The sequence below is a fragment of the Physeter macrocephalus genome, chromosome 8, assembly GCF_002837175.3.
Source record: "Physeter macrocephalus isolate SW-GA chromosome 8, ASM283717v5, whole genome shotgun sequence".
NCBI lineage: Eukaryota > Metazoa > Chordata > Mammalia > Artiodactyla > Physeteridae > Physeter > Physeter macrocephalus.
Window position 1 is genome coordinate 145,799,230 of NC_041221.1, and position 12,631 is coordinate 145,811,860.

At 44.6% G+C, this 12,631-nt stretch overlaps 1 protein-coding gene across 1 annotated transcript in view; it reads right to left on the minus strand.

The window, feature by feature from the left end:
* FAT2 (FAT atypical cadherin 2) overlaps window positions 1-12,631 on the minus strand; it is an 87,413-nt gene that overhangs the window by 47,461 nt on the left and 27,321 nt on the right. The window contains exons 4-9 of the mRNA XM_024121770.3: window positions 9,167-9,225; window positions 7,494-7,805; window positions 6,292-6,502; window positions 4,588-4,727; window positions 3,663-3,944; window positions 2,382-2,592 (exon numbers count right to left, since the gene is read on the minus strand). Coding sequence (XP_023977538.1) covers window positions 2,382-2,592; window positions 3,663-3,944; window positions 4,588-4,727; window positions 6,292-6,502; window positions 7,494-7,805; window positions 9,167-9,225 — 1,215 coding nt within the window. The remainder of the gene's footprint in view (window positions 1-2,381; window positions 2,593-3,662; window positions 3,945-4,587; window positions 4,728-6,291; window positions 6,503-7,493; window positions 7,806-9,166; window positions 9,226-12,631) is intronic.

Here is a 12,631-nt window from a genome sequence, read left to right on the forward strand (position 1 = left end):
CTATACAATAGTATAGTATATGATTTATATCATTATTTAATGGTTATTTTCCTTTAAATTGGTTTATTTTTTAAATTTAAAATATTTTTAACAGGCAACTTTATATTGGTACTTCTTTAAAAAGAAAACCAGTATTGCTTGTCATAAGTCAGAGGTTACCGTAAAAACCAGTCAATGGAAAATATTTTCTTAAAATCTGGATAAAATCTATTGCTTGCTAAAAGGGTCTGGACCTGAGAACTACAGGCTTTCTTTGGCAAAGAGTAGCAAGTATTAGAGAACTGAAGAGATTCTGGTACCCAAAGGAGTCTTCCTTGACTTATGGGGAAGCCCAAATGAGAATCGAAAATGGAGTAATTTCTCCATGTCTGATTACCTATGACCTTACTTGGACTGCAACTATCCTTTTTTTCCTTTCCTTTTTAGTACTGTGGTAAGAACAGGTAACATGAGATTTTACCCTCTTGAATTTTTAGAGGTTGTAGTACAGAATTGTTAACTATAAGCACAATGTCATACAGAGATCTCTAGAACGTATTCAGCTTGCATAACTGGTACTTCTTTCCAGTTTTATTGAGATATAATTGACATATAACATTTCATTAAAGGTGTACAACATAATTTGATATATGTATAAGTATATATTGTGAAATGACTACCACAATAAATTTAGTTAACATCCATCACTTGACATAGTTACAAATACATTTTTTTCTTTTGATGAGACCATTACCTATTTAATACCATGACGTACACCTGAATAATTTTGCTCAGGGGTACAGGTCCTTCACTCAGAGGAGTACTGCTTATTACTATTCTTATTTCATTTATCATATTTTATGATATTTTATTATTCCAGTGGCAAAGTAAATAGCCAGGCTTTACAACAAAACCTTCCACTCATGGAAGCCCTTTTCCATCTGACTAGTGAGGTGATTTCCCAATTTGCCTTTGTGATACAAATCCTAAGTTTGGTCAAAGAACATGGTTTTAATGAGTAAACAGCAATTTAAAAGTAGTTCCATTAAAAGTAGCCAAGTAAACTATTTAACATAATCATAATTTTTTATTTTACTGCTGAGAGAAAAAATTAGGGAACAAAATCGTATATTCATTTTGATCTTACCACTGCAGAATGATGCATAGAAAAAAATAAGAGGGAAATACATGAAATTATTTTCTCTAGGTCATGAGAACCATGGCTGAATGTTATTTTCTTCTTCAGACATTCCTGGTTTTTCCAGGTTTTAAAGAATCAACATGTGTTATGTCTATAATCAGAAGAATATTTTAAAACTAACCCTATCTGTGAAATAAAATTAATACCAATATCAATGGGGTTGTCAGTGAGATAAAAGATGTGATTATACTTCATAAGTCACAAAAAGTAAGCAATTAATGGGTTATAATTTGTATTATTATTCCTCAGGGATGAATAGATTTCTGCCATATGACAAGGTATAACAACTTCCGTTTCTTCAAAAAAAGAAAATGTAAAAAGTTCTGAATCCTTAAAGTATATAAGATACTGACAAGCAATAAATGAACATTATTATGGCCCTTTAGGGCAGAGAGCAAGTCACTCTCGTCTTTGATTGTCCGCAGCAGCTAGCTCTATGAAGTATTAAGGAATATTAAAGATAACAATAATTATTAAATATCAATTATGAATTATCAGACATTACATAACTGAGAGCAAAATTTAAAGGAATACAGAGAGTTACAATTGTGTGTATTTTTCATTGGCATTCTCTGTCATCAACCTTACTCTAACCATGATTAATTAGTTGGGTACTGGATATTATCATTTTTGTCCTATTAACTACTTATAATTAATACTTATCAATGATAGTAATAACCCCTGGCACTTGTATAATATTTTACAATTTACAGCATGTGTTAACATACATTTTCTCTTTTAATCTTTACAACGAGTTTCTGGCACAAGTACTATTCCTATTTTTAAGATAAAAAATATATAATAGATATGAAATCATGATGTGGCCTTAGAAGAAAATACTCCTAAAACTATGCCGTATATCTTATCAAGTATTTATAGGTCTCTTTTATTGTACCTACACAAAGATATTATCTTTTAAAATGTTGCATGGACTTCATAAGCATCCTTTACATGTGTGGTTGTTGGTGAATATATATGTATTCTCTATGTAAATTCTCCCATAACTTGAGTAATCCTTTGTTACTGTTCTTTCCACCTTTGAAAGTAACTTAGGTCACTATAGTCCCAGGGAGTGCTTTAGAATGATCATTTGCCAAAGCTTAGCGAGCTTGGCACTTGAATAACTTGCAAATCCATGCCTCTGGTGCTTTCCCTTACTGCCAAAGTCCCTCCCCTCATGTCCCGAACTCAGGCCTCTCACCTTTGAGGAGGGAGTAGTGGACCTCAGCATTGGCTCCCCGGTCACCATCCATGGCTCGGATCTGGAGCAGCTCTGTTCCGGGGGCTGTGGTGTCAGAAACACTCATCTCATAGTGGAGCTGGGTGAAGCGAGGAGGGTGGAGGTTTCCATCCTCCACGTGAATGGACACCCACACAAAGTTCCTCTTGATGGCCATCTCCTGGTCGCGAACCTGTGGGTCCAAGGGTGCAATGGGATGAGCAGCAAGTGGAATGGGAGGAGGCACAGTTAGATTAAGGTCGATGACAGAGAATGCCAGTGAAAAAGGCACACAATTGTAACTCTCTGTATTCCTTTAAATTTTGCTCTCAGTTACGTTCTTTTTTCTTCTTAAATAAATTTATCAATTTGTGATTATTAGGCTTAGCTATTTTCAGGGATAATTCCATTTCAGGAGAAAGGCAGAATTAAGCAGAGAAGCAGTATTTTCCAAATTGGTTATCAGAGAATATTAGTTCTTCAAGATGTCAACACGTTATTCAGGAAAAAAAAAATTCTATGGTCAAATAAATTTAGGGAGCACTGAACTAAAATGAAGTTGAAGTGTTCTTTGCTGCAGGACTTCTCAGAGCCTTTAATATATATTTAAGTGCCCAGAGGATGATAAACTCACACATAAGAACCTTGAGTTGGGAAGGCCTGGCTCTGATTTGGGTTCCATCATAAAGAACTGTATGATGGTGAGCAAGTCTCTCTTCCTCTATGGGCCTCAGGTGTAAGATAAGAGAAATGGGTGGGACCAGGGCTGGGACTAGAGTGAGGCAAATGAGGCATGTAGGGCATAAATTTAAGGAAGCTCTCACTCTCAGGGTCATAAAACTGCAGGTACGTGACCCTAAGAGTCAAGTCCTCCTTCATTTGTGCCCTATATACCTGCTTGCTCTGGGTGGGATGGTCTCTGGGTCCCTCCCAGCTCTGACGCTATTTGAGTTTGTGTGATCATGCAGTCATGGAGCAAGGAAAGAATTCTTGGGGGATATTTGGAGTGAGCACAGAAAAAGCCAAGTTTGCAGGGGGTTCTTTGGCAGCTTTGTCCCATCTCTTTCCTCACTCCCAGGCATCCGTTATGGCAGGTGCCTCTGGCAGGCTGTGAAATGTCACAACTCATCTCATGGATTATCATTATGAGCATCAGTACATCTGGCTCAGCAAGAGAAAGGGAACCTTCAGCATGCCTCCAAGCATGTCCACCCCACACATCGTGTGCAAGCACATCTTTACCCAGTTTTTCAGTTAACTCACCATAACTGTCAGTGTGTGCTGGGAAGGCCCCGAGCCCAGGTCCAATTTCCCCACAGTTACCAGGACACCACTACTTGGGTCCAGCTGGAAGAGGCTGGCACTTCCCGGGTCTTGGCTGCCATGTATGGTGTAGATGAGGCCCTTGCCCTTATCTTGATCAGTAGCCTGGACTTGGAGGAGCTCAACCCCAGGCAGAGTGTCCTGGGGAACTCTGACCTCATAATGAGGCTTCAAAAACTGGGGCCGATGGTGGTTAACATTGGCAATCATGAAGATGTAGACCTAGGGAGGAGAATGAAAGAGAAGATAGACTGTAAGCTCCAGGGGGTCAGGAACCTTGTCTGTCTGGTTCTCCACCATAACAACTGGGCCTGGCACACAGCAGTCACTTGATAAATATTTGTTGAATGAATGATAGGATTTCAAAATCACAGGGCTTTCAGATGGTATGCAGTTTCGTGGTTTTCAAAAACAAAATTCTTGTTAAAGGGCCTTTTCTTCAGATGCAATTTTTTGGGTGAAATTCCAGTATATGAAACAAATAAAACTGGCTGAAACCAGAGTAGAAATCCAGAGCCCCACTTACCATCATTCCTTATGTCTATGGTAGCTCCTGTGGCACTCTACCTTTAATTAAAAACTGCTCATTTAGACAAAACCCCTCATTATATAGAGATCCACAGTGGGAACAAGAATTCTCCCAAGATCACAGACATAGTGATCAGACAAGACTACAGCACAGAACCTTGATTCCAAATTCAGTGTTCCTTGAGGTACATCACATGCACAGAGAGCCTTCTGTATCCTCATCCCAACCAAAGAAGCCCCAGTGTGCAATGGTAGCACAGTGGTGAGCACAGCTGCCTTCCAGCCAAGGAGGCCTCCCATCTCCTCTCAACTCAGGGTTCCCAGTGAGGCCTCTCACCTGGGTGGCAATGGTGTGGGACCCATCGGTCACCTCCACGGTCAAGTTATAGCTTGACCTCCTCCTTGTATCGAGAGGCTTGGCGATGACAATGCTGCCTGTGGTCTTCTCAATGTCAAAGTCCATGTCCTTGTCCCCACCTGGACGGATGGTAAGAGGAAAGCACACACGACCTCAGTGATGTAGGCAGTAGTAGCACAAGTACTATGGGATGTGGCTGGCAGATCTAGAGGAGGTGGTAGATGATCCTCTCAACTTATTGTCAAATTATTTTGAAGATCCAAGTGATGATTCAGGAAAAGGTACACTTATAAGGACTGAAGAGTCCCAGAGGAAGACCAAAATTTGCACTAGAATGTATTCTGCTACTAGAATTGAAACATGCAGGAGTAATGGAGCTCTACATCATGGCTTACAGGTAGTTTGCATAGTCTAAAGCAGCTTAGACACAGCAAAAAATGGAAGTAACTCTGTTCAACAAGAGGGAATTCTTTTAATAAACTATGAGAACACAAAACATAGAATTAGCATGCAGCTATTTAAATGTCTGCTTGTAGAAATTTGTTTAGTGACATGGAAATATGTTCATGATATATTATATTTTAAAAGGTTATATGACAATATTTTCATATAACCCTAAGTGTATGGGTGTATAAAGGAAAAGACTAGAGGGAAACATAAAAATGATAACAGGGGATTATCTTCGGATTGGTGGGAGTTTAGGTGATTTTTATTCTCTTCTCTGTACTCATTTGTGTTTTCTAAATGTTCTATAAGAAAAAAAGTCAAATACTTAAAAAGAGCATTGAATCAGAACTGGAAGTAAATCTAGGAGGTCAAAAAGCTTGAGACAGGCTGGTATCCAACCTCTGAAGCAGGCTGGGAATCTCTGTAATAGGACTTCATGGTTCAGGGGGTACTGAAGCTCTTAGATTAGAGATTCTTGACCTGGAATCCCTGGCTGGGTTTCAGAGAATCTATAAAACCCCTAAATTTGCATGCAGGTGTGTGTGTGTGTGTGTGTGTGTGTGTGTGTGTGTGTGTGTGTGCGCACGCGCATGCACGCGCTCAATTGCATGCATCTTTCTGGGAAGAGGACCTAAGCATTTATCAGGTTCCCAAAGGAATCTTTGAACCGCGCCCCACCCCAAGATGTTTTAACAAAATCTTGATTTAGAAACAGAAAGGAATTTCAGAGGAGGCCATGAGAGCTTGGACCCAAGTGTCTCCTACTACAAGAATGAACCCTTTCCCTGATCTTGAGGATGGAACCTGGGACCAGAACGTTAAGCAGGGCCCCAGGGTACAGCTGGCCTCGGGCTCATGGTCAATGAAGTCAGCTCTACACTGATGTTCACATTGAGGCAGAAGAGGAAACATAAAACTTGTGCTTTCTCCTCTGGGTCTCTCTGGACCACTGTCTTAGGTCTCCCAGGAACTCAGGATAACTGAGGCCCTGTCTGGCTCTGGCTGGAGTTACCAGTGAGACTGTGGAGTTCGCACCTGAGATCACAACTGGTGTGAAGGAAAGCTTGGCAAAAGCAGTGGTCTGACTACCCACTGCCCCAAAGGACCAGGGAAGAGGCAATCACCACTCATGGCCAAAGCAGCAGCTGCCACGGAGCATGACCTTGAGAGGGCTCAGAAGGATTGTATCCTAAGGACTAGGGCTGGTCTGCAAGGATGGGACCCTTGGGCTCTCACCTGAGATGCTGAACCAGAAGAGACCAGGTCGGCCCTCGACACTGATGACTCCCACCATGTGGTTCACGGGGTCTGTCTCCATGACTGTAAAGCTGTAGTGGGATTCATCAAAGGCCAGTGGGATGGAGGAGGGCCGGGGCTGGGGGATCCACTCGATGTGTAGCCGGACACTGGCCGAGAGCGGTGGCTGCCCACTGTCTGTTGCCTTGACCTGAAAAGAGGCCAGAAGTTGAGGCTTTGACTGTAGGGTTGGGGTTAAGAAACAAGAAGACCCAGGTGGCCAGGCCAGGAGACAGAGCGCCCTGTGACTGACTGAGCTGGCCTTCCATCCACTGGTTCATCCATTCGACACACAGCTGAGAGCTTACGTAAACAGGCACCAAGCCAGTTGTAGCTGGCACAGTGGTGAACAGAACATAGAACTGTGCTCCAGAAACTCATAGGTAGTAAAAAATGAATCAAAGCCACTATTATCTGAAGGCTTTGTGTGCTACTTCCTGAATGGGACTTTCCATGCATGGGCCCTTTACCCTTCCCAACAGCCATCAACATAATAAACTAGAATTTACTGAGCTCTCCCTATTATCAGGCCCTGCTCTAAAAGCATTGTGTGCGATATCTAATTTAATCCTTTTGATAGCCCTCAGAGAGGTACTGTTATCCCCTCCCTTTTGCAGGAGGAAACCGGGGCTCAGCATAGTGAATTCACCTGCCTGGGATGTCTGCCTGGCCAGCAGTGAGGCTGGGGTTAGATTCAGGCTACAGAAATGAGAGCCCAGGCCCTAGCCACTTGCTATATTGGCTTTCTACAAGGAAAATGTTCTTATGCCCATCTTACAGATGATGAAACAAAGGCTCATGAGGGTTAAGTGACTTGTCCAAGGCCACACATGTGTAAAATGGCAGTGCTAGGATTGGAACCCAGGCTTATCTTGATTTCAAAGCCCTGCTCCTCTCACCAAAATCTTTATCTCTAAATAGGGTGGATTTCACAGGCAAGGACCTTATTGCCCTCAAAGAGAAAGGCCCAGAATTCTGATCTTTTGGCTGAAGTCAGGATTCCCAGTTTCTTTGGGAGAAAGCCACGGAGTGGAGTACTACCTCCATCAAGCCTGAAGGCTGTGTCCCTCCTCCTGTATACTCAAAGAAAGTCCCTGACCAGGCATGCCACTCCCCCTCCACGGCCTCCATCCATCCCTCACCGTTAGGATGTTGTACTCTCCAGCTGGGAAGATGCTGCTGGACGACACCACGCCTGTGACCGGGTCGATAATGAAGCCCCCCTCGTCACTCTCCTCGATACTGTAGGTGACCCTGCCATTGAGACCCACATCCGCGTCTGAGGCCACCAGCCTGTACACAGCCCCAGGGGTCAGTGGGCTGAGCCTCTCTGGAAGGCGGACATTGAAGAGCTTGTGGGAGAAGACAGGGGGGTTGTCATTGATGTCCAAGATGCGTACCACCACCCGAGAGGTGGACCTTAGGGAGGGCTCCCCGTTGTCCAGCACAGTCACCTGGGGACAGAATCCAGTGTGAGTTGACAAACGCAAGGCAGTGAATATGTATCGCCACCCACCACAGTTCTGCCACTACCCCTGCTTTCAAAAGCCTGGAAATACCAGTCCATCTGTTGTTTGGTATACGCTTGTGATTTTTATTATCATAACCTCACCTTCTTGGAGCCCAGCTCTCTGGTAACCTCGCCCACAGGAAAGCGAGCAAGAACAGAGAAAGAAACCAGAAGGAACTGGAAGAAGAGTCACACAGGCTGTAGACAAAAGCTAGAACTCTTTACTCAGGAGGCAAATGGCCATTTCTCGGAGACCATTTACTTTTTATTTGCTCGTAATTCTGGTAAGCTTTGTTCTCGCTTTCCTTAAGCTACTGGAGGTTAGAAAAAACTAATTGAGGAGGTGTTAATGGAGGCATGGGCGGTACCTTTGGAGTCAGACATGCCGCCCAATGCGTGAAATGATATCAAGAGACAGAGTAAAGGCACGAAAACAATTTCAGAATCGGGCTGTTTCAGGTAGAGGCAAATCATCCTATGCATCAGTATGAGAAGGGACATTTCCACTTTAAATGACTCCGAGTTCTTAATATATTTTGCTGTTTAAAGATAAATGCCTGTACTGAACTATGGAGAATGCCTCAGTCCCTAGAGGGCCGTTTGGCTGCTGCTTACTAGTAATGCCTGTTTCATACAAAGGGAACGTCCAGAGCCTGGGAGCATAGAAGGCAAAATTCCTGCTGAGGAATATGTGTCGCTCCCAGCTGACGTCTTTAAGACTAGAAGAGATGCCTGTTCATTAGTTGTGGATAGTGCAGGAGGGGGTATAACTAGATTCCTTCTGATTTAATCCCCTCTGGGTCAAGACCGAAGCCTCTCATTGGAATGGTCACCAGGGATGCTTATGTGATTTCAGAGACGTCCTAGAAAGAGCACAGAGCTAGAGGACAAAGGTCTGGGTTTTCATCCTGGCTCTGCTACTGACCTAGTGTTTGACATTGGGTGACTCTCTCTAGAGCTTAGGGACGGACTGGAAAGCAGACCAGACAAGTGCATAGCCCCTGTGTACTACTCCGTCTTCCTACTCACTGCAGGCATTGCTAATCCATCAGTGCTTCCTGTCCAGCCCTCACATGGTTTCAGATTCCTTCCCTTCACAGTGCTCAAGAGCCAGCGAAGACCCTGAGAGTCTCCACCACTAACCACAGCAAGGCTCAGCTTAAGTAACAACTCCTCTCTGAGTCAGCACCCTCCTCAGCCACTGCCTGGAAACGTGCATGTGGCCCCAAGGCCTGGCTTGGCTCCAGCCTGGCCTCCTGCAGGAGGTTTTCAAATCTAGTGAATGGGTTCAGCAGCATCACTCACCTCCAGGATGTGTTCATCCTTGTTCTCTCGGTCCAGCTGCTGGGCAGTGGATAGGAGACCTGGGGGAGAGATGGTTGGAGGGAAACTGGAGCAAAGGCTCCCAGGGCCATTTTATTTTTATTTATTTAATTTTTTAACATCTTTATTGGAGTATAATTGCTTTACAATGGTGTGTTAGTTTCTGCTTTATAACAAAGTGAATCAGCTATACATATAAATATATCCCCATATCTCCTCCCTCTTGCATCTCCCTCCCACCCTCCCTATCCCACCCCTCTAGGTGGTTACAAAGCACCGAGCTGATCTCCCTGTGCTATGCGGCTGCTTCCCACTAGCTATCTGTTTTACATTTGGTAGTGTATATATGTGCCACATCTTCTTTATCCATTCATCTGTTGATGGACACTTAGGTTGCTTCCATGTCCTGGCTATTGTAAATAGAGCTGCAATGAACATTGTGGTACATGACTCTTTTTGAATTATGGTTTTCTCAGGGTATATGCCCAGTAGTAGGATTGCTGGGTCCTATGGTAGTTCTATTTTTAGTTTTTTAAGGAACCTCCATACTGTTCTACATAGTGGCTGTATTAATTTACATTCCCACCTACAGTACAAGAGGGTTCCGTTTTCTCCACACCCTCTCCAGCATTTATTGTTTCTAGATTTTTTGATGATGGCCATTCTGACTGGTGTGAGGTGATACCTCATTGTAGTTTTGATTTGCATTTCTCTAATGATTAGTGATGTTGAGCATCCTTTCATGTGTTTGTTGGCAATCTGTATATCTTCTTTGGAGAAATGTCTATTTAGGTCTTCTGCCCAGGGCCATTTTACTGGGATAAATTCAAGGGTTACATTCAAAGCCTAGATCAGAATTCTTCTCGTCTTTGGAGAGCAAGAGCATGAAGGGGAAATGGAACTCAAGAGAAAGAAGGGGAAGAGAGGAAGGGGAGAGGACAGCTGAGGTGATGGCATGAGCGGAGGCTCCCACCTACTTCCCGCTTTCACCATGAGGAGGGTGCTGAGCACAGTATATTGTTGAGTGAAAAAGGCAGCTCATCAGGAGTTATAACAGGGATCACAGTCACTGCCTTCAGTTCACGAGAAATCACAAAGGGGTGGCTTTTTACTCCTTTGTTGTAATTCTCTTATTCATCTGAGACCTAGGACCGGCTCTTCCCATGCCGGGCTGGCACAGATGAGCCAGAGGAGTGCTCCTCTGTAAATTCAGGAAGGTGAACTTAGTGATCTGTAATTTTGGTTTTCATTTTCTAGACGCTATGGCTATAAATTGAGGCCATAAAGGCGAGAAGGTGCCAGTTCTCTGCAAGCATCAGGAAAGTCAAGCTCAAGGTTTTCGGGGGCCCAGAGGAGCATCCACGCCCATAGACTGAGAGGTCCTAGCTGGGTAGGGAGGTCTCTTTTCAATGAAAGCAGAGCTATTGGTAGGGGGTCAGTGGGTGTTCTAAAAACTTTCAGTAAGTTTCTTGATCTTGTTTAGGCAATTAAATGATGGAGTAATGGAATGAAGTGTGGGGATGGGGGCTCCATGAGAGAAACGGGGATCCGGTGTTGGAGATTGAGGCCTCCAGTGCTGGAAATGGGAGTGTGGTGTGAGGAGTGACCTCTGTCTGCGCCATGTCCCTGCCTTCTTGTCATCCTGCCTTTGCTTCCCTCGGTGAGGGCAGGCACGGGAGGAATCCGAGAAGGCTCCTGGAAAGCCCCCCAGCTAGAGAGGAAGACGCATTCCTCTAGGACAGAGTGAATATTGTTTCAGGTTGCCCCACCCAGCCTGTCCCCAAGCTGAGGGGCCTCGTGGGGAAGGCCCAGCATCCGGGTGCCCCCCAGGAAGAGAGTGGGGATGAGAGGGCTCTGGCTGGGAGCCTTCCTTCCGGCTCAGTCCTGCTCTCTCTTCATCTCCTCTCCTCTCTCTCTGTTCATCCCTCACCATCCTCCTTCTCTCTGCCTTCCCAGAGCTTCCTCTCTCCCTTCCCCCTCTTTGCATCTTGGAACCTGTCACTCTTTCTCTATTTCTGGTTTTTCTTTTCTCTCTCTCCCTTCTCTCACCACTGCCTCCCCCCCGGCCCCGCCCCGCATCTTCTCAGGGCCAGTGTCCCTGGAATTGCTGCCTGGACTCCTGGGCCATTGCCCCTGTTCTCAGCCTCGTCCCCCCTCTGAGGTTGGTGTCAGGATTCCCAGGGAGTGCCCATGTAGGATGGGGACATGGTGGAACCACCCCCAAGGGGCTGTGTGAGGGTCCACCAAGGACCCTTCCTGGCACGAGGCGGGCATTCAGCCGATTCAGCTCTTATCATTTCTCTCCTCCAAACACATGTCCCCCTGTCACCCCATCTCAGCCCCTTCCCTCTCCCTCCCCTCCCTCATCCAGTGGTTTTATAACTACTGTTGATTCCACCTCTCATGGATTCTAGATTCCTTTTTACCCTGACCCACCGCCATCTAGGTCTTACCCCACCTACCCTGCCAGCTTCCTCTCCCCCTCTGCCCTTCCTCAGAATCATAAGAGTCAGCACTCACTGAGCTCTTACACGTCCAGGCATTCTTCAAAGCTCCTTATATATCTCCATCTATTCACCCATTTAGTCTTCCCAACCACCAAAGAGGTAGCTATTATTATCTCCATTTTACTGGTGAGCGAACTCAGACATAGAGCAGTTAAGTAACTTCCCCAAGATCTTACATTTGATAAGTGGTGGAAATGGATATGCCTTTAGAAAATGGGCCTACTTGCTCATAAAAGACTAGTAAAGACTGAGGAACGGTCAGACACTGGAGACCAAGGACACGTGAGGACTAGAGGTAGCGTGAGGTCCTGGATGGGAATAAGGATGTTAGCAGAGAAAACTGGGGAACTCTTAGTAAAGTCTGTATTCTCCTTAATAGCCTTGCACCAGTATTAATGCTTAGTTTTGATAAATGTACTAGGTTAACATTAGGGGAAGCTGAATGATGGGAGTATGAGAACTCTCTTTGCAACTCTTCTGTAGGTCTACAATTATTTCACCATTAAAAATTTTTAAAAGAAGAAAAAACTAAAAGAAAAAAAAGAAAATGGACGTACTTGCTCTGTCTTCAACAAGACCTGGGTCTTTTTCCCTCCTGGCTATTTCTCCTGTCACGGTCCTTGCCCAAGTGCCCTGCCAGACTGCTGCTTGTCAAATCCTCCTCATCCTTCAGCTCGGCATAGCCACCCCTGTTCCATGAAGCCGTGGCTGGTCTACCACACTGAGCAGCTTCCTCTCTCCTCTAAACAGTCACAGCACCACACCTACTCATATTTTAACAATGTGGTACTCTTTTTTTAAAAATAATTTTTTAAAAAATTATCAATTAATTTATTTGGTTGCGTTGGGTCTTTGTTGCTGTGCACGCGGGCTTTCTCTAGTTGCGGCGAGCAGGGGCTGCTCTTCGTTGAGGTGCGCGGGCTTCTCATTGCGGTGGCTT